Raw genomic sequence first — 20241 nt, 5'->3', positions numbered from 1 at the left:
ACCAAGTCAAGAATAATGTTAGGTATTATGTAAACCCAGGTCGCGCACACAATGGTAGATATTCAGATAATTCTCCTTGGTCATGGTATGGACGGTAAGACTGATATATGGTGGGAGCGTTAGCGACCTTAACCATAGTGGGGACCATACCCATAACCATGGCCTTTACCATGACCACCATAACCACCACCATGACCATAGGAAGCAGGATACTTGGCGGTGCCTACGTAAGACACCACGGGATGATAGCCGGCCCCGTTGGCCTTGTAACTGACTTTCTGCACGCGACCGTCAGGCAGATTCACGTAATACTTTCCATGGACGTTGCCGTGGCCGTCGCCGCCCTCCCACTGTCCGAAGTTGGTGGGGCCAGACGAAACTCCATACTGGAAGTTGTAAGGGGTAGGTACCTGTGGATAAGGCATGTGTGTGTTTAGTATATATAATGTATTTGATATATATTAGCAACTGAGTTAATAGCCAGATATCACACATCAGTTACTTTGTTTTCATTTTGTAAGACTACGTAGTCATAAAAAGTGATCATACATTGTAAGAGACTCCATAGCCGCCTCCTCCATAGCCGCCTCCTCCATAGCCGCCTCCTCCATAGCCGCCTCCTCCATAGCCTCCAAAGCCACCTGGAAGAGCCATACCCGCTGCTGCAAGCATGCACACGAGAAAGACCTGTGAAGGTATAAACAATGAGCTCCAAGGAAGTACCAACTTTTTTATTTGTATTTAGGCGATCTGACTAGACGAGTTGTTAACAGCCTTTAGCCAGTAAACAAGAATGGTTTTACTAAAATGTGCTGTAAGTTCTTATGCATCCGCCTAGTAGATGTACTGGAAGGTTCTGCAAAGTAAGCTTGATTTGATAGTAACTGATTTAGATGTAACTAGACAACGTCGAATTAAGGTACAGAAAGGTAACGTGAAATTTGTGGTGACGAGGCCTGCAAAGCACGGCGGAAGTCCGACCAGGACACAAAAGACTTTTCCGGGAATAGCGAGCTGATGATATTCGTACTTTGACCCTGATTTATATCATTGCATTTTATTGTATCTGTAAAGTCACTGAGAAGCGAAATGTTGTTAGTAGCAGGATGTTATGAATGTATATATTTATCTACATCTAATTACTAATTTTGGTTTCGGTCCTCATCATCTTTTTCGGAACACGAAGAAAATATCTTTCTGGCCAGTAATTTCCATCTTAGTAGTTTTACTAAATTTAGATGATGATGCATTATATAACTGATACATCTGTTTACATAACCACTGATGGTAAAATTATCTAAACAAAATGAATTTGATATAAGAGCCAGAAAGATGTTCATAAAGAAATTTGGTTTCCTGTGCACTGAAGAAACATCATAAACTCACTGAGGTGAACATGATGGTAGTGTAGTGTTGGGATGCTGAGTAGGCACTGGCTCCTCCCTGGTCTCCAGCCAGGCTTTATACCCACAGCCACACCCTTAGTCAGCGGCCTCAATTTTCCGCCACCAGAGTTGGCCAAGGTCTTTACCATGAGCAGGTGGGTTCCCCGTTACTTGGAAATGTCAGACTTTAATTCATTATTTGTGAAGATTATTTATTATAAACTGGCATTTTCTTTTAGAATTCTTTGTATATCCAGTTTTTGTTACAGACGAACTGGCCAGCTCTTATGTACCGTGATATCAACATTATGAATGGCGTTAACAGAGTAGGCCAGATATTACCAAACAATGGAAAGTGATACAAATATCAACAGACGACTGAGTCCTTTCTAGTTATCTGTGATAGAGGAGATCACAGGCATGGAACATCTATTTGAAGAGCAAAAAGAAAAACAGAAAAACTAGAGAGAAATATCTGAATGAGCTTTCTGCTTGAAGCTAGTATGTGCCGAATGCATCGTCAAACATGTATACGGTGTAGCTTTCAATGACTTTTACAGGTAGAGTAATCCATATTCTAACAGTTCTTTCGAAGAGAAAGTAGTTTTACTGAACAACAGTATAACAGAAGCTTGTAACCAATATTGAGTGTGAACTCAAAGAGATCTAGCGTTAAGCTGCTTCTTAGATTGATATGATTTTGAGTGCTTGTGTCATATTACCTCGAAATAATTTCTTCTCTAAGCTAGATAATTTTAGGCTGGCTGGCTGGTTGTCTTTGTGTCTTTTAGAAGGGCGACCATAAGTGAACAGAGAGTTCAAAGTGGGGACGCACCGGTTCACTGTAAAGAGCGAGGATTAGTTTATTGTGGTTGAACACAGATGCTTTACCTATGGCAACATTGATTATCTTTTTTTCTACTGATTCTTCGCTCTGCTTACTTGGCTTTAGGTCTCTAGAGATAATATCACCTGTCTTTGCTTTCATTTACGTTTTCCACTTTATGAGGAATCTAACTGTAGCGCTTCGTACAATTTTCACTGTCGATGTGTTAAACTTTGTACGTATGGATGTCAAAATCATTTGCACTTGTGTTCTAAGTCTATCATTTTGTCTATATATCAGTTGTAGCCTTATTTCCCAGCTTACTGTCATTTAGAAATTTGATATATTACAACGCAGAGCATCATCTACATAATCAATATAAGTCAGAAACAGAACTGGTCCCAAGATTGATACCTATGGTACGCCACTAGTTTAGCCATTCTGATGATTGACCGTCAATTGCTACTCTTTTTATTGGCCCAATTGTTAGCCACCGAAACACAACCCAATTTATGCAGAGATATAACGGCTCGAAATTCGGGAATTTACAAAAAGATTTCATCATTCATGTTGAGTACATCGTAAGAGAAGTCATACAGATTTAGTAGACATGAAAGACTTTGTCTAGAACCATCCTCGGAATTGTTCTAAGTGGTGACCTTTCAAATTATTTATACTCTTATCAGGGAGAAACCTTTTCATAAAATTTATCACTTCTAGATTTGAAGCGAATTTGGCGATAAGTATCTGAATATTGGTGCTACACTGGCAAACTTCCGTGCTTTTGGAGACTTTTCTATAGCTAATGACAATGAAAGAAACAGTCAATGGCCGAACTATCGCAATTTTAGCTTCAATTTTATTATGTTGATGGAAACATTATCAGAAATTACCCTTTATTGCCTTCATTCCATTTACTGATGAGTGTCTTTTAAACGTGTATGGCAACGTGATGTTAAATGCTTTCTGCTAACAATGAAGCGTATTCATGTGAAAAAACAGTATATTGAAATATACTATCATCTCTGGAAGTAGTTGGAAACCACTAGCTGTAGTCGAATTGTTCTTAAAACTCTTCATTGATAAACGCATTAAATGTTGACACTCCTGAGTCACGGAAACCTGCCTGTTCATGGCAAAGACCTTGGCTAACTCTGGTAGCGGAAAATCAAGGCTGCTGACTCGGGGTATAAAGGCTGGCTGGAGACCAGGGAGAAGTCAGTGCCTGCATTAGCATACCAGCACTACGCTACCAACATGTTCACATCTGTAAGTTTACGAACAGTTGCTTCAGTGATATTGGCCTTGCGTTTGTTACAAAGCTACAGTTATGATGTTGGATGTTATAGAGGAATAACGTCTTGATTCATATATCAATATTATGTCATCAAAATAACTTTGCCAATGTTGATGTATATGACTGAAATAACTGAAATACATTTTCTTTACAGCCTAAATAGTTCTGGAATTCTTAAGACGCAAACCAAATTAGTTTTAAAGCAAAAAGTACTCATCAGAAGAAATCCTAATGACATTTCTGTATAGACGAGGAGAACAAAGAACCCAAAGAAGAATCAAGTGTAGAGAAGAATATACCATTTTGTTAAGGTTTTGCTTCATCGCCAAATCAAAATGAATAAGTATAAGTACGACATGAAATATAAGCATTGATCAGGGTCAAAGTATGGAAATCCTCAGCTCACTCTACAGGTTACATGATCATTTGTGTCCTTGTTAGACTGTCAGCCAGAGTTTGCGAGCCTCGTAAAGTTCATAGTACAGTTACTGTATCTTACTGTGTCGCTGTCTACTTATTTCGAAGTACTATGAAAAGTTACATAATTTTCTGGTACATCTTACAGGTTGTAGCAAAAGATAATGTAGTACATGTAATATGGGCGTTTTTGGATTTGATAGCTATGGGCTTGTTAAATAATCGCCAAGAATACTAACGTAAGTTAGATACACATGATAACAAAAATTGGTATTGTCCCGGATTTCACTGGTTATATTTCCACAGGTCTTTCTAATGTGCACGCTCGCAGCAGCGGGTATGGCTCTCCCTGGCGGTTTTGGAGGCTATGGAGGCTTTGGAGGCTATGGAGGCGGCGGCTATGGAGCATATTATAGCGTATGATCTCGTTCCATGATGTGCAAAGTATTACCAATGTAGAACAAAATAACTATTGTATGATATTAAGGTGGTCATCCATTTTAATCGAAATTGTATCAAATATATGAAAAATACTTATGATACACTTGCCTCATCCATAGGTGCCCACCCCTTACAACTACCAATACGGAGTTTCGTCTGGCCCCACCAACTTCGGACAGTGGGAGGGCGGCGACGGCCACGGCAACGTCCATGGAAAGTATTACGTGAATCTCCCTGACGGTCGCGTGCAGAAAGTCAGTTACAAGGCCAACGGGGCTGGCTATCATCCCGTGGTGTCTTACGTAGGCACCGCCAAGTATCCTGCTTCCTATGGTCATGGTGGTGGTTATGGTGGTCATGGTAAAGGCCACGGTTATGGTTATGGTCCCCACTATGGTTAAGGTCACTAACGGTTCCACTATATAATCAGTCTAACAGTATACGTAACCCCACAACACCTCTTTCAAACTTGTTTGTAAATATGCGATTTTATATACGTCAAATGCTGTACATCATGATCTATAGTTCTGCAGTAGTCCTTCCAGTATAACTGTAAAAAAGCGGAATAAATTTGCATCGTGAAATAACGTTATTTCATTGCATCTATGTGTTCATGTGTAATTACTTATTTGCATAGTATGGGAGAGACTTATACACTCATCGGGTCCCATTATACCGCCTTTTCTGTTGTCATACAACATTTTCATCTTCTGTAAACTCTCCATATTATTCACAACATCAACACGGGTATTCCCTTCACCCATTACTTTTATGTTATATAAGAACATTGTTACTCTCTTTTTACAATTGTTTTTGTTTTATTATGGCCTGGTTTTGCTCTTCCCTTGCAACTCTCAAAGAAATGTTTACATCATCGATCTAATCTAAAGTCTTGAATATTGTGATTAGATCACCCCTTATTCTTCTCTTCTCCACGATGAAAAAAAAAAATCATGGTTTTCCAGCCTTTTCCTGTGATTAGGGTCTCTTAATTCTCGCAGCATCTTTTTTTTTTTTTCCATTTTTTTTTTTCCATAAGAAAGGTCTAATTTCTGCTTCTGGTTCCAAAATCCTTGCTCCAAACGCATCTTGCTCTAAGATGGCTAGCAGCAATATTTTCATTACGCTTTTCATCACATGAACGGTCACATACCGATGCTTCATTATAGGGAATTTCTACCCTGAAGAAATATCCCAGATTTCTCCAAACAGTTCCCTACATGGAGACAGCTATATCTGCAAGCTAACTTGGAAGGTCCCATATCAGATTCTTCCCCAAGCTCCTTCCATAACCTCTGACTGTCTAATCTTCCTGACTTCACCAGTGCCTTTGCTGATCGTACCTTTCTATTGTTGAGAGACGATCACGACACGCTCGAGAATTACTCTACTATGTGTCAGTGTCATCTTCATGACCTTCAGTTGTCACCAGGAATCACCACAGAAGAGATATCTAAATCAAATTTCAATCCAAAGATACTACAGAGAAGAAATACTTTAGCTGTTCTTCTGTGAAGGATAAAAACGACAGCAAAAACAGAAACAAAGCAATTGAAAATATTTCACTGTCATTCTCAAATCAGTCGTCAGAAAAAAATAGATCTTATACTGTGGTGATCAGCATTATTGAAATATTTGTCTACTTTTGATTCGGATGTAATGATAATCTTAGCTTTACCAGTGTCTGATCATTGTTCATTTTAAAGTTCAGACACTACATAAACAAAGAAACCTTTGCCAACATTTGGATACTACTCTCTGACATCACTCAGTTATTTACAATCATTAGGAATAACAGTTGTGTAGCTTTTAGATATCAGAGTGTGAACAATGTGGTGCTATACATACTTCAACAAAAGAGAAATGCTACCATTGTCCAATTTAATGGATTTATAGTCTAAAATGATTGTTTGACACATCAAGGATATTTGGTATACACACACACGCACACACACACACACACACACACACACACACACACACACACACACACACACACACACACACACACACACACACAGGCTGGAAGTGTGTGTGTGTGTGTATGTCTGTATGCATAAAGGAGTAAGGAGATGGTACGTATGGGCAAGGTGCACTTGGTACAACGAGTGTAAAACTTTCTCCTCAAAACATATAGATACTATTCAAACACACGGGTCTCTCTCACCATGAATCAGCGCACGTCCGCAGGCGTTCGAATCCTTAGCGCGTCAATAAGCCCACACCCAACCATACCCTTGGTGTAGTTATATATTTGAACAATTAGAGGAAGAAATTTACATTCGTGGTTGTGTGTGTGTGTGTGTGTGTGTGTGTGTGTGTGCTTGTACACAAATAGGAGCAAATTCATATATGTATAAAAAGATGAGAGGCGAAACAACACAAAAGTAAAACTCTTTCCCTATATCATAAAAAGTAATAACACACCAGGTACCAACATCTATAAGGAATAAGAGTGTAAGGAACAAATATTGCAGGATGAAGCGAGAGGAACAGAGAAGCTCAGAAAAGATTATCGTGGAAAAGACATGAGGCGTGTATATATATATATATATATATATATATATATATATATATATATATATATATATATATATATATATATGTATATATATATATATATATATATATATATATATATATATATATATATATATATATATATATATATATATATATACATATATATATATATATATATATATATATATATATATATATATATATATATATATATATATATATATATATACATGTTTCTGGATGGTTACCCTAGCTTTTGAATTAATCATTTGATTTGATTGTTTGTAGTTTATTTTTGCTTATTAAGATGTTATTTTCAACATCACTGGCGTTTGTCAAAGTCAAACGCCATCTTCACTACATCATCATAATCATTTTGAATATGAATGGCTTTTCTGTGGTTTAAGGTTATTTTCACAACATCTTTACAGTCATCTTGTTTTCATCATCGATGTCGTTTATCTCGGTCAAAGACTATCTTCACTACATTCTTATACTTATCTAATTTTCAATATCATTGGCCTCTATCTTGATAAAAGTCATCTTCACTACATCCTCATAATCATCATACTTTCAATATCACTAGCGTATTTTTTGGTCAAAGGTCATCTTCACTACATCATCTTAGAAAGTCACTTTCAACAGCACTGAACTTTATCTTAATGTAAATCTATCTTCACTATATCCTCACAGTTCATCTCATTTTCAATATCAGTGGCCTTTATCTTGGTCAAGGACATCTTCACTACATCTTCATGAATATCTTACTTTGGACATTTCTTGCCTTTATGTATATATATTAATATGTAAACTACATTGCAACTTACATTAGATAGAATCATCAAGCTTCACTATATTAGCTTGACTATATTTAAATATAAACAAGGTCTAACCGAGGTTACTTGGTTGAGCAAGACGTGAGAATATCATCAATTGGCCCTCCAGCCCTGGGTTCAAATTGTCGTTCTGACGTATTTCGAGTTCAGTGCTGATACAGGACCATTGGTTAAAAGACTATCTTGTTAGTCTGTGTAACTTTGCCTGACCCAATCCACGTCTTCAATGGCTTTCTGTTACTACAAACGGGATTACAAAGGAAAGGCTTCCTTTGTTAGTTTCATGAATACCTTCGTTCAAATGAAGGGAAAGACTATTACTATGAAGCGGTACCTTATCAGCAGGAAAGAGCTGCAGCAACGGTATGAAAGTTACTGCAAGATACATAACGAGCCCGTGGCTTCCAACGTAAACATCGGCCGCCATTTGGGTTCACTCGGCATCATGTGTGACACCAAGATTGGACCCGTTGGGAAACAGGAACGATACTATTCTGGTATCATGTGGCTCGACGGCGCAGGATCACCGACTGAAATGCAAAGAAAATGGAGAAAGCCGCCCAAACGTATCATGAAGGCCGTGCAAGAGAAGATCGAGAGAGGTCGGTTGAGAGACGATATCGCTCACAGTATATTGAAATTCATACCCAAGACTTCCCCTGATCTCCAGACACAGCCAGTCACAGAGACCACCAGCCTCGCTCTCCAGACACAGCAAGTCACAGAGACCACCAGCCCCGCTCTCCAGACACAACCAGTCACAGAGACCACCAGCCCCGCTCTCCAGACACAACCAGTCACAGAGACCACCAGCCCCGCTCTCCAGACACAACCAGTTACAGAGACCACCAGCCCCGCTCTCCAAAAACAGCCAGACACACAAGCCACCAGACCCGTCCCCCACACAGAGCCACAAGATCCTGATATTGAGAATGCAAATAAATTTCTCGAAGATTTCTTGCTTTCACTGGAGAAGAACTGATGAGTTCCTTATAGACAGGACAAAATGTTAAAAAAAAGAATCTATATAAGTTCATTATGGAGGGAGCTCTTTGACGGAGCTGTGCTGCCTATAGCACAGCCTACCAAAGGATGATCTTTGCTGTAGTGCAGTAACCTCATGAGGGCGGAGTCCGGTTTCACTTTCTTTACCGAGGAAATGATCTGGATATGAATGACAAGTTCACTTTTTCCAGTAGAAGTCACTGTAACCCCAACGGTGAAATGGGGAGGAGATTTGCAAAGCAATGACTTGTCCTAAAAAGACATAAACAGGGTACTAAAGGATCTTGATCCACATAAGTCTTATGATCCTCATGATATATCTCCATATGTGAGGAAGATGTGCGCAGATTCACTTGCCAAACCGCTCATCAAGTTTCAGAATGTCGCTACAGAAAGGTAAAGTGCAAGGGAAATGGAGGAAGGTAAACCTCATACCCATCTTCAAGAGGGGAGACCAGAAAGATGTGCATGACTACAGATCACTCCCCCTGAGGAACGTAGTCTGTAGATCACAGAAAAAGGTAATCAGAAGGTTAATGGATAATCACTTGTAAAGGAGAAACCATTTCATTGAGGAACAGCGTGATCAGGGGATGGAGGTCATCTATTATGAACCTCATCGATATTTGTGAGATCTGTTTTGGACTGAAGAAAAGGCTGGGTGGATTTCATGTTCAGCATCTGGACTGCCAGATACTTACAAGTTGACTAAATAAACACCAAAGTTGGTCTGACTTATATTTGATGTAATTCAACAAGAGTATATGTCATGTAATGAGGAAGGGGGCAGAACCTTAGAATGTCTCGTTATGAATGATATCTAGCATGAGATTTGGTACAGTACTCTGTGTGAGGGCGAATTAGCAGTCAGCATCGTCCCTATCCTGCTACCAGAGTCGCTCTTTAGAACAACATGAAAAAAAAAATGTCTGCTGACAATAGCAGAACTGCTTTTAAGAGCATGAGAGTAAATATTCGGATGGCTGATCATATCCTAGATTATCCCAGATGGAAAATTTCCTTCTCAGGTTTGTTTATCGCACACAAAGAAGTACAAAACCCCATCAAAGAGGGTTTAGAGGATCGCATGAAACATGTTCTTAGAATTAAGAGCTGAGTTGCACGAAAGAGCCTGGCCGCCTTGAACTCGTGCATCAAGGAAGAGAAAGGAATAAGGGGTGACATGATCACAACCTTTGGATTTGATAACGCTGACAGTGAGAAGCTCTTCGAAAGAAGCTGAAGTAGACCAATCAGAGGCCATAAAAGAATAAAGCAAAAGAATTTTCTGGTCAGTACGCGAAAAAATACCTTTTATGGTATAACAGAATGATCTGAATGAGGAAACTAAATTTGGACAGCATCATGAAGTTTAAAAAGTCTTATGATAGCAGAGAAATTCTAAGATATGGGACACCCCATGAACTGTAGCACTCTCTTCTGGTACTCTGCAGTAAGGTAATTTCACAAACACACACATATACACATAGATGTAAATGAAAAATCACTATTCTTTCTTCCTTATTTAATTCTTTATATTTGTAACGAGACCGCTACAGCAGAATCATTAATCCTGATGCAGACAATTTGATGTAAGTGAAATTTGATATTTACAAAGGTCAAAGATGTGCCTTAGGGTTCAACAAGTCAAGTTTATTGATCTTAGGTTTCATACATACCGTAGTCGCGGACATAATGATAATAATTAGAATATTCTGTTGCCGTGATAAAGACTGCGAGACCGATATATGGTGGGAGCGTTAGCGACTTTAACCATAGTGGGGACCATAACCAAAGCCATGACCTTTACCATGACCTTTACCATAACCACTACCATGACCATAGGAAGCAGGATACTTGGCAGTGCCTACGTATGAAACCACGGGATGATAGCCGGCCCCGTTGGCCTTGTAACTGACTTTCTGCACGCGACCGTCAGGCAGATTCACGTAATACTTTCCATGGACGTTGCCGTGGCCGTCGCCGCCCTCCCACTGTCCGAAGTTGGTGGGGCCGGACGAGACTCCATACTGGAAGTTGTAAGGGGTGGGTACCTGCGGACAATGCATGTTTGTGCTTAGTATATATAATGTATTTGATGTTGTTTATTAGCAAATGAGTTGATAGCCAGATATCACACATTAGTTACTTTGTTTTCATTTTGTAAGAATATGTAGTCATAAAATGTTATCATACATTGTAAGAAGCTCCATAGCCGCCTCCTCCATAGCCTCCAAAGCCTCCAAAACCTCCATAGCCTCCAAAACCGCCTGGAAGAGCCATACCTGCTGCCGCAAGCATGCACACGAGGAAGACCTGTGGGGATATAAGCAGTGAGCTCCAAGGTAGTGCCAACTTTTGTATCTGCATTTAGGAAATCTGACTTGAATACTTAACAGCCTATAAACATTAAACTCAACAACAGACATAAGGAAGGTTTCATGAATCTGCAAAGTAAGCTTGATTTGATAGTAACTGATTAGAAGTAACTGGACAAAGTCCTGTTAAGGTACAGTAATCAACACTGTGAACTTGCAAACTCTGGCTGCCGGCCGGCAAGGATAAATGCTCACGTTTTCTGTATAGTTGACGATATCCATACTTTGACCCTGATTGATACCACTGTATCATAATCTATCCATAGAAATACTGAGAAAACGAATTGTTACTAGCAGAATGTTATGTATGTATATATGTATTTACACCAATTACTTATTGTGGTTTCAGTTCTTACCACCTATAACGGAACATGAAAAGAATATATCTTTCTGATTACTAGTTTTCATCTCAGCAGCCTTAGTAAGTTGTTTAGATGGTGATACATTATACAACTGATGTACCTGTTTTTATAAACCCTGATAGTAAACTGATTCAAATAATATGAATTCCAAATAAAGCTATAAAGATGATCATATACAAAAGTTTGTTTCCATTATACCAAAGAAACATCATAAACTCACAGAGGTGAACATGTTGGTAGTGTAGTGTTGGGATGCTGAGTAGGCACTGGCTCCTCCCTGGTCTCCAGCTAGGTTATATACCTCCAGCCACACCCTCAGTCAGCAGACTCGATTTTCCGCCGACAGCGTTGGCCAAGGTCTTTACCAAGAACAGTCAGGTTTCCCGTTACTCAGGAAGGTCAGACTCTAATTAATTATCTCTGAAGATTATCCATCCTGTCCACAATAAAGGGTGTGTCACCTGTCTCGAACATGATGGCACTCTCTTTTAGAATTCTTTGTGTACCCGGTTTTTTTGTAGATGTTCTGGCCAGCGTTAATGTACTGTGATAGAGACATTATGAATGGTGTTAACAGAATAGGTCAGATATGGTTTCATTACAAAGCAATGAGAAGGGTTACATACTGCAACAGGCCACTGACCTTTTGTTTGATGAATTAAAAGGAACACGGGTAACCTAAAGAGAAATTACTGAAATCTTTATATCCGCAAAGACGTAAATTACTATGTGAGTCGTACGCTTGAAACCAGTATTTGCCAAATTTTTCTTGAAATGTGTGTATTGGTTTGTTATCAACTTTTCTAATTGATATATCATTCCATATATTACCAATCCTTTTGAAGAAAAGGTTCTCTGATTCAAACGACGTAAAACAGGATTTTACTACAGTGAATAAAGGCAAGAGATATCTCGCCTTAAACTGCTTCTTAGACTGAGATTATTTTGAGTACCTTTATCATATTACTCATGTATCTTTTCTACGGTATATAGTTTAGGTTGTCCAGCCGGTTGTCATAGGATATGATTCTTGGTTTCAATCTCCTACCTGTGTCATTTGTTCATATAAGACGACCATAAGTGAAAAACGTTTTCAGGGTGGACCGTACCAGCAAACTGTAAAGAAAAAGATTAGATTCATAGACCTAAAGTCGAGTGCCCCTATCTTTCTTTTTCTTATGTTAGCTGAGATGGCATGGGCAAATTTGGCCCTAATCAAGGCCATCCCATTAACGCTGTATATGTATGCCTTAGCCCGAGCAAGGCACCTATATCAACGACGAACTTCTAAGGGTGGATGAACAGCCGGGTTAATTGTGGACCGACTGTCGCAATCAGGATTCGAAGCACTGGAGACCAGATTTTTCTTCCTGTTTCTATGCAGTCTTTTCTTGAATATAGGTCACTGGAGATTATTTCAATTGTTTTTGTTCTCATTTACGGTTTGTATTTTATAAAGATTCTTGCTGTTGCTTCCCTTTTCATTTTCACTACAAATGTGTACATTTTTGCACCCAGTGATGCTGAAATTCATTTCCCTGTGTGAGTTATCTTACCAGTTTGACTAAGTCAACTTGCATCTGCAGGAGTTGGATATCTGTTATGAATCTATTTTCCATTATAGTATCATTTGGAAATTTTGATGTATTGGACGCAGATGATCATCTTTGTCATATACATTTTTGAGAAAGGGAAGTGGTCCCAAGATTGAATCCTACAGTACGGCACCCATTCTGTCAAATATTTCTGAGGATTGACCGTTAATCACTACTTCTAGTCCTCTGTTACTTTACCTGTAACAAGTAAAAAATCTTATCAGGAACAACCATGTATTTATTTCATTTCATCTAATGCTGACAATATATCTTGAACGTGTATGTCTATATGCTGTAATATTTTTCTGATGACAATGAAATTAATTCTTATAAAGAAACTATAGTGGAATATACCGTCATATTAGGGACAAGTGGGAAACAGTTGCCTGTGGACGAGTTGTGGTTAAAGAAACTCTTCATCTTCACACGTAAATGCATTAAAGTCTAACATTCATGAGTAACGGGAAACCCATTCTCAGTGGTAAGGACCTTGGCCAACTCTTACACCGGAAAATCGAGGCTGCTAACAACGAGTGTTGCTGGGGGTATAAATGTGACTGGAGATCACGGAGGACTCATTACCTGCCCAACATCCCAGTATGACACTACACAGTACCAAAATGTTCACCTCTGTGAGTTTTTGAACAATTGCTTCAGCGACATAGGTTTTGCATTTGATACAAAATGTAGTTTTGATACTCTAGCAATAATCTTTTTGACTCTCACATCGATATCATATCATCAAGATTAGATTCCTATGAATCGATTAATCTATGACAATCTAAATCTTCTTGACTAGCCTCTTCAATTTCGAGGTAATAAGTACTCACCACAAGATATTCTTTTTTTCTTGTTACGGTATAGATGAGAAAAACCAAGGGCCCAATCAATGACGAATCAAGTATAGAAAAAAGTATATGTTGATAGAATATTGCTTCATCAACAAATCAAAGCAACCAATTCAAATACAAAAAGAGAAGCAAATACAGAGCAGGGTGGCAATAAGGAAGTCATCACCTCACTTCACAGGAAGCGTGATCATTTCTGTCTTTGTAAAATCGTCGACCATAGTTTGAAAGCCTCGTTACCAAGTTCATGATATACAGATTACTGTGCCTTACCGGAACGTTGTAAAGTTATTTCTCAATCATCATTATCTTAGGAGCTCATTTAGGAAGTTTGCATAATATTCCAATAGATCTTACAAGCCGTTGTAGAAGATCTTGTAGCACATTTAGTATACATATTGTTGGATTTGATGGCTATGGGCTGCTGAATATTCGACAGAAATTTGATCGTAAGTTAAGCAGACATAAATATAAAAGCCGGTGATATCCTAGCACTCACTTGTTATGTTCCCACAGGTCGTCGTCACGTTCATGCTCGCAGCTGCGGGTATGGCTCTCCCTGGTGGCTTTGGAGGCTTTGGAGGCTTTGGAGGCTATGGAGGCGGCGGCTATGGAGCATATTACAGTGTATGATCTCGTTCCATGATATACAAAGCATTACCGAATGAGAACAAATTAATAAGTGATATAAGTGTGTCCATTCATTCTCTACTGGATTATTTCAGATACATGAAAAAAGCATTATGCACACACATATCTTGTCCACAGGTGCCCACTCCTTACAACTTCCAGTATGGAGTTTCGTCCGGCCCCACCAACTTCGGACAGTGGGAGGGCGGCGACGGCCACGGCAACGTCCATGGAAAGTATTACGTGAATCTGCCTGACGGTCGCGTGCAGAAAGTCAGTTACAAGGCCAACGGGGCAGGCTATCATCCCGTGGTGTCTTACGTAGGCACCGCCAAGTATCCTGCTTCCTATGGTCATGGTGGTGGTTATGGTGGTCATGGTAAAGGTCACGGTTATGGTTATGGTCCCCACTATGGTTAAGGTCGTTAACGCTCTCACCATATATCAGATTTCACCATGGCAAGGGAATATAATTACAACATCCAACATTACTTAATACCTAAGTTTGATATCAACTTGTCTAACCCCACAACACATTTCTCTCATTTGTTTGTAAATATCCTATTTTTTTCTAAATCAAGTGGTCTATTTCAGGATCTATAATTCTGCAGTAGCCGTTCTATTGTAACTGTACAAAAGTAAAATAAAACGTGCATCGTGAAATTATGTTTTATTATTGCAGTTATGTTTGTATTTGTAATTACTGTCTTGCATAGTACAGGAGAGACTTTCACACTCATTTGGTCCCATTACCAGACCTTTTTCTGCCATCATACAACTTTTTAAAACTTTTGTAAGCGCTCCATATTAACAATATCAACACAGTTATTCCCTTCACACATTACTCCTATGTTATAAAAGAACATTGTTGCTCTTCTTTTGCAAGAGCTCTCGTTCATTATCGTATCATTGCTTCATTTTCTTCAATCCTTGCATCCGTCGAAGAATTGTTCATATCATCGATCTGGTTTGAAGACTTAAATGTTGTGATTAGGTCTCCCCTTTTTCTTCTCTCTTTCATGTTGGAACAATTTATAGTCTCTAGCCTTTTCTTGTGACTTGGGTCTCCTAATTCTCGCACCCTCTTCTTTGTAACATATTCTTTTACCATTAAGATGGTCTAAATTCTCATGCTTTTGGTACCATAATACTTCCTACAAACAACCAGTCAAACACCTTGCTCTAAGATGGGTAGCAAGCAATATTTTCTTTACAGTCTTCATTCCAGGGAATTTCACCGTAAAGAAAAGTTTCCGATTTCTCCAAAAAGTTCCCTACATGGAGGCAGCTATACCTTCAAGCTAACTTGGAAGTTCCCATGTCAGATTCTTCTCCAAGCTCCTTCCATAACCTCTGACTGTCTAATCTTCCTGACTTCACCAGTGCCTTTGCTGATCGTACCTTTCTATTGTCGAGAGACGATCACGACACACTCGAGAATTACTCTACACTGTATTAGTGTTATCTTCATAACCTTCAGTTGTCACCAGGAACCACCAGAGAAGAGACATTTTAATCTAATTTCAGCCCAAAGATACTACAGAGAAGAAATACTTTAGCTGTTCTTCTGTGAAGGACAAAAAGAAAGAATACATTTCACTGTTGTTCTCAGACCAGTACTCAGTTATAATCAATTTCTTATACTGTGGTGATCAGCATTATTGAAAAATTTGACTACTTTTGATTTAGATATAATGATAGTCTTCGCTTTGCTTCAGTCTGATTATTGTTTATTCTAAAGTTCAGAAACTACATAAACATGGAAAACCTTTGCCAACATTTGGATTACATCTTCTACTCTCTGACATCACACAGTTATTCCCAGTCGTTAGCACTAACAGTGATGTAGTTTTTTAGGTACCGTAAGTGTGAACAATGTGGTGCTATTTATACTTCAACAAAAGCGGACTGTGAGCATTGTCCAAATCTGAAGGACATATAATCTAGAGTGTTTGTTTGATGCACTGAAAATAATTACTTCTGTACGCACACACACACACACACACACACACACACACGTGTAAAACTTTCTCACGGTAATACATAAGTAGAAATCACATACAGTAATTACACACACACACACACACACACACACACACACACACACACACACACATACACACACACACACATACACATCACTATCCAACGAACATTAGAAGGTAAGATAGCGCAAAGAATGAGTAATTATAAGTAAAGAAGAACAAGTAAAATCTGATAATGATGTTTTAGGCAAGACAGGAGACTATCTGAAAGTTTTCCATGAATTCACTGGAAAGGAATTTTAGCTAAAGAGCACCTAATCAGGCGACGTGAATCAGCGGAAAGAGATGAAGGAGATGATGTAGAGATGTAACCAGGAGGTAAAGAGCACGTTCAAATATGTTTCACAAATATGTTTAAGACAAAATATACTTGCAACGCCCATGAGACGAAATGTGTGTGTGTGTGTGAGAGAGAGAGAGAGAGAGAGAGAGAGAGAGAGAGAGAGAGAGAGAGAGAGAGAGAGAGAGAGAGAGAGAGAGAGAGAGAGAGAGAGAGAGAGAGAGAGAGAGAGAGAGAAGTATGTCTTTATAAGAAATAAACAGATTACCAAAGGGTCTTGAACCACATATGATTCATGGCCTTGATGAAAATTTTTCCCATCTGTGCTGATGATGTGTGCAGATGGAACTGGCAAACCGCCTGAAATGTTCAAAACGTTGCTGAAGAAAGGGCTTACTCTCCATTCTGAACAGAAAGGTAATTACACACACACACACACACACACACACACACACACACACACACACACACATTGACGCTGACAGTAAAGCACTATTTCATTTTCCATATTTTATTTTCATTTTTCATAATTATAATGAAAAGACTACAACAGTTTTATAAGTTCTGTTGAAGACCGTTTGAGTCATGAGAAATTAGATATTTACAAAGAAGTTTGAGGGAGGTGTTGTTGGGTCTGGTGAGTCAAGAGAGATTTCAGCATCATGCAAACCCAGGTCGTGCACAATGGTAGATATCATAATAGTCTTCCTTCGTCATGATAAAATCCGTCACACTGATATTTGGTGGGAGTGTTAGCGACCTTAACCATAGTGGGGACCAATACCATAACCGTGGCCTTTACCATGACCACCATAACCAGCACCATGACCATAGGAAGCAGGATACTTGGCGGTGCCTACGTAAGACACCACGGGATGATAGCCGGCCCCGTTGGCCTTGTAACTGACTTTCTGCACGCGACCGTCAGGCAGATTCACGTAATACTTTCCATGGACGTTGCCGTGGCCGTCGCCGCCCTCCCACTGTCCGAAGTTGGTGGGGCCGGACGAGACTCCATACTGGAAGTTGTAAGGGGTGGGTACCTGTGGATAAGATATGTGTGTCTTAAGTATTTCTCATATGTCTGATGAAATTTTGTTTAAAATGAATGAGCACCCTAATATCATACATTAGTTACAGTGTTCTGCTTTGGTAATACTTTGCACATCATGGAACGAGATCATACATTGTAAGAGGCCCCATAGCCGCCTCCTCCATAGCCTCCAAACCCTCCAAACCCTCCAAAACCACCAGGGAGAGCCATACCCGCTGCTGCGAGCAGGCACACAAGGAAGACCTGTGGGAACACAAGAATCAATGAGTTGTAAGGTGAGACTCAAGATTTTAGGCAGATGTCGAAGGTGTGCTTGCAGATTATGTGAATTCAAAGAGCGTTTGCAACATATTTGAAATCAGGGCTTACTAGACCACGGAACAGTAAGGAAGAGTGCTCAGTCCAGCGGTCTTTGTGGTAATGAACTTCACCGTTGTGTTTGGCTGTTACTGTGGTTGAGTAACTAATCCTTACTTCGAAGAGGTGAAACCAGATAATACAACCGTCTTCATTAACATTTCTAGTTGTGTTTTCTTTGAAAAAAAATAGCTACGTTTTATGTTATCAACTTTGTATTTGTAAAGTGTTTCTGTGCATGTGGAGATCTATATATATTTTTGATCCTTCCGTAATGGCAGCTTTAGTCATCTGCTTAAGAAATTCAAGGATTTTATATCATGAATATTATGCTTAGATTCAATCTTATCTGCAGCATCAGAATACATGGAAGGTAACAAATTAAGGAACGACTTATCTTTAGCTTACAGCTATCATTACTATCAATGAATTCAAACATTATAGAACTGGGATCTAAGCCTGGTAGTTATTCCTTGATGAAACCAAGCATGATAGCAACAGATTAACATCTAATGCAAGATGTTTGTCACGGAAGCAACTGTTCAAAAACTTACAGAGGTAAACATGTTGGTATTGAGCACTGCGATGCTGGACGGGCACTGTCTCCTCCCTGGTTTCCAGCCAGGTTATATACCCCCAGCCACACCCTCGGTCAGTAGCCTCGATTTTCCGCCGCCAGAGTTGGCCAAGGTCTTTGCCATAAACAGACAGGTTTCCCGTTGTTCCCACAGGTTTTCCTATGCCCATGTTTGCAGCAGTGGATGTTGCTACTCAGGTGAATGTGGAGGCTTTGTAGGCAATGAAGGAAGCGGCTATGAAGCCTCCTACAATATATCATTACATTTTATGAGCTACAAAGTCTTACCAAATAGATACAAAATATTTAATGTGTGATATCTTTTTATTCATTCATCTGCTCATAAATCATTAAGTATGTGAAGAGTACGAAGCATACACACATCTTGTTCGCTGGTGCACACCCTTTCAAGTAGTTCCTGGGTAAGCAGGAAGTATATCTTCTTTGATACACTGTTTGTTGAGGACTAATGCACATATATGTACCATCAGCAAGCTTTCCGTTGTTTCGTTCTGTGATTTTAGTGCAAAGGAATAAATAGGAAAGCAAGCAGCAAGAGACCACCGAATCTTTTCGTGGTTGTTTGTGATAGTGGAAGATACTAGAAGCTCAAAGACCAGTGGGGTAAAAGTTAGAAGGCATACAGGTGATTTCAAGAGTATAACCCGCAAAGTGTCACTGACTATGAAGGTGAAAATGATATAAGTCGTGGACTTGAAGCGAAATATCCATCAATTCTATTCTTAAACGTATTTCTAATGCTGCTTTCAACCATTCTGATGAGCAAATCGGTCTACATATTAACAATTGCAATCCTGCTGAAGAAAAAGTACTTCACCTGATTCGAGGTAAAACTTTGCCCATGAGTTGGCATCCATTGCTGTGAGTGAAATCGGACGAATCAAGTCTTAATTAACTTGATAGATCAAGAGTATCGAGGACTTTGATGATTCTGAATAATTGTAGTAGATCACCTCTTAACCTCCTATAAAGCTAGATTCAAATCCTTTAATCTGCTCTTGGAGGATTTGTTTCTCGGTCCGGGAGTCATGTTGGTATTTTGACACTGAATCTTCTCCATTCTGTCTACATCCTTTTTTATGATGGGTGACCAAAACTGAACACAATATTCAAGATCTGGACGAACCAACGAAATGCAAATCTTCCTCACTCCTCGCAGCACTAGGTGCATGAGCATAAGCAATCACTCTCCTCTCCTACCTTACTCTCATTTAGCTTACACCCTAACACGCTCCTGCAATTCATGTTCTCCTACTAACTTTGGTCCTTACCTGCTAAACTTCGCGATCACTCTACCCACTTACGCTTCAACTTTGTTTCACGCAGAGCCAGATCATCCAGGCTCTTTCATGAGATATTCCATA

At 39.3% G+C, this 20241-nt stretch overlaps 5 protein-coding genes across 5 annotated transcripts in view; 2 read left to right on the top strand and 3 right to left on the bottom strand.

Moving 5' to 3' along the window:
- The window catches only part of LOC139756319 (uncharacterized), a 1556-nt gene extending 111 nt beyond the window's left edge, over window positions 1-1445 (bottom strand). The window contains exons 1-3 of the mRNA XM_071675626.1: window positions 1387-1445; window positions 550-687; window positions 1-410 (exon numbers count right to left, since the gene is read on the bottom strand). The exon at window positions 1-410 is cut by the window's left edge and continues 111 nt beyond it. Of these exons, the coding sequence (XP_071531727.1) occupies window positions 129-410; window positions 550-687; window positions 1387-1398 (432 nt within the window). The 5' untranslated portion in view covers window positions 1399-1445 and the 3' untranslated portion in view covers window positions 1-128. The remainder of the gene's footprint in view (window positions 411-549; window positions 688-1386) is intronic.
- A 1992-nt stretch (window positions 1446-3437) lies between these two features.
- On the top strand, window positions 3438-4965 carry LOC139752790 (uncharacterized). Its single transcript, XM_071668708.1, has 3 exons — window positions 3438-3480; window positions 4232-4342; window positions 4486-4965. The coding sequence occupies exons 1-3, from the start codon at window positions 3469-3471 to the stop codon at window positions 4765-4767; spliced, it is 405 nt and encodes a 134-aa protein (XP_071524809.1). The 5' UTR covers window positions 3438-3468; the 3' UTR covers window positions 4768-4965.
- A 5307-nt stretch (window positions 4966-10272) lies between these two features.
- On the bottom strand, window positions 10273-11734 carry LOC139756303 (pro-resilin-like). Its single transcript, XM_071675601.1, has 3 exons — window positions 11691-11734; window positions 10927-11046; window positions 10273-10784 (listed from the first exon to the last, which is right to left on the bottom strand). The coding sequence occupies exons 1-3, from the start codon at window positions 11700-11702 to the stop codon at window positions 10500-10502; spliced, it is 417 nt and encodes a 138-aa protein (XP_071531702.1). The 5' UTR covers window positions 11703-11734; the 3' UTR covers window positions 10273-10499.
- Window positions 11735-13653: 1919 nt separating this feature from the next.
- On the top strand, window positions 13654-15199 carry LOC139756298 (uncharacterized). Its single transcript, XM_071675587.1, has 3 exons — window positions 13654-13697; window positions 14430-14540; window positions 14682-15199. Exons 1-3 carry the CDS (start codon window positions 13665-13667, stop codon window positions 14961-14963), a joined length of 426 nt encoding a protein of 141 aa, XP_071531688.1. The 5' UTR covers window positions 13654-13664; the 3' UTR covers window positions 14964-15199.
- A 1890-nt stretch (window positions 15200-17089) lies between these two features.
- On the bottom strand, window positions 17090-18890 carry LOC139756312 (pro-resilin-like). The gene is made up of 3 exons (XM_071675614.1): window positions 18834-18890; window positions 18055-18165; window positions 17090-17911 (listed from the first exon to the last, which is right to left on the bottom strand). Exons 1-3 carry the CDS (start codon window positions 18843-18845, stop codon window positions 17630-17632), a joined length of 405 nt encoding a protein of 134 aa, XP_071531715.1. The 5' UTR covers window positions 18846-18890; the 3' UTR covers window positions 17090-17629.
- Between the last annotated feature and the right edge of the window lie 1351 nt (window positions 18891-20241).

This window comes from Panulirus ornatus, chromosome 2, assembly GCF_036320965.1.
Source record: "Panulirus ornatus isolate Po-2019 chromosome 2, ASM3632096v1, whole genome shotgun sequence".
NCBI lineage: Eukaryota > Metazoa > Arthropoda > Malacostraca > Decapoda > Palinuridae > Panulirus > Panulirus ornatus.
Note: the sequence above shows the minus strand (reverse complement) of the source record. Positions and strands in the feature narration are given on the sequence as shown.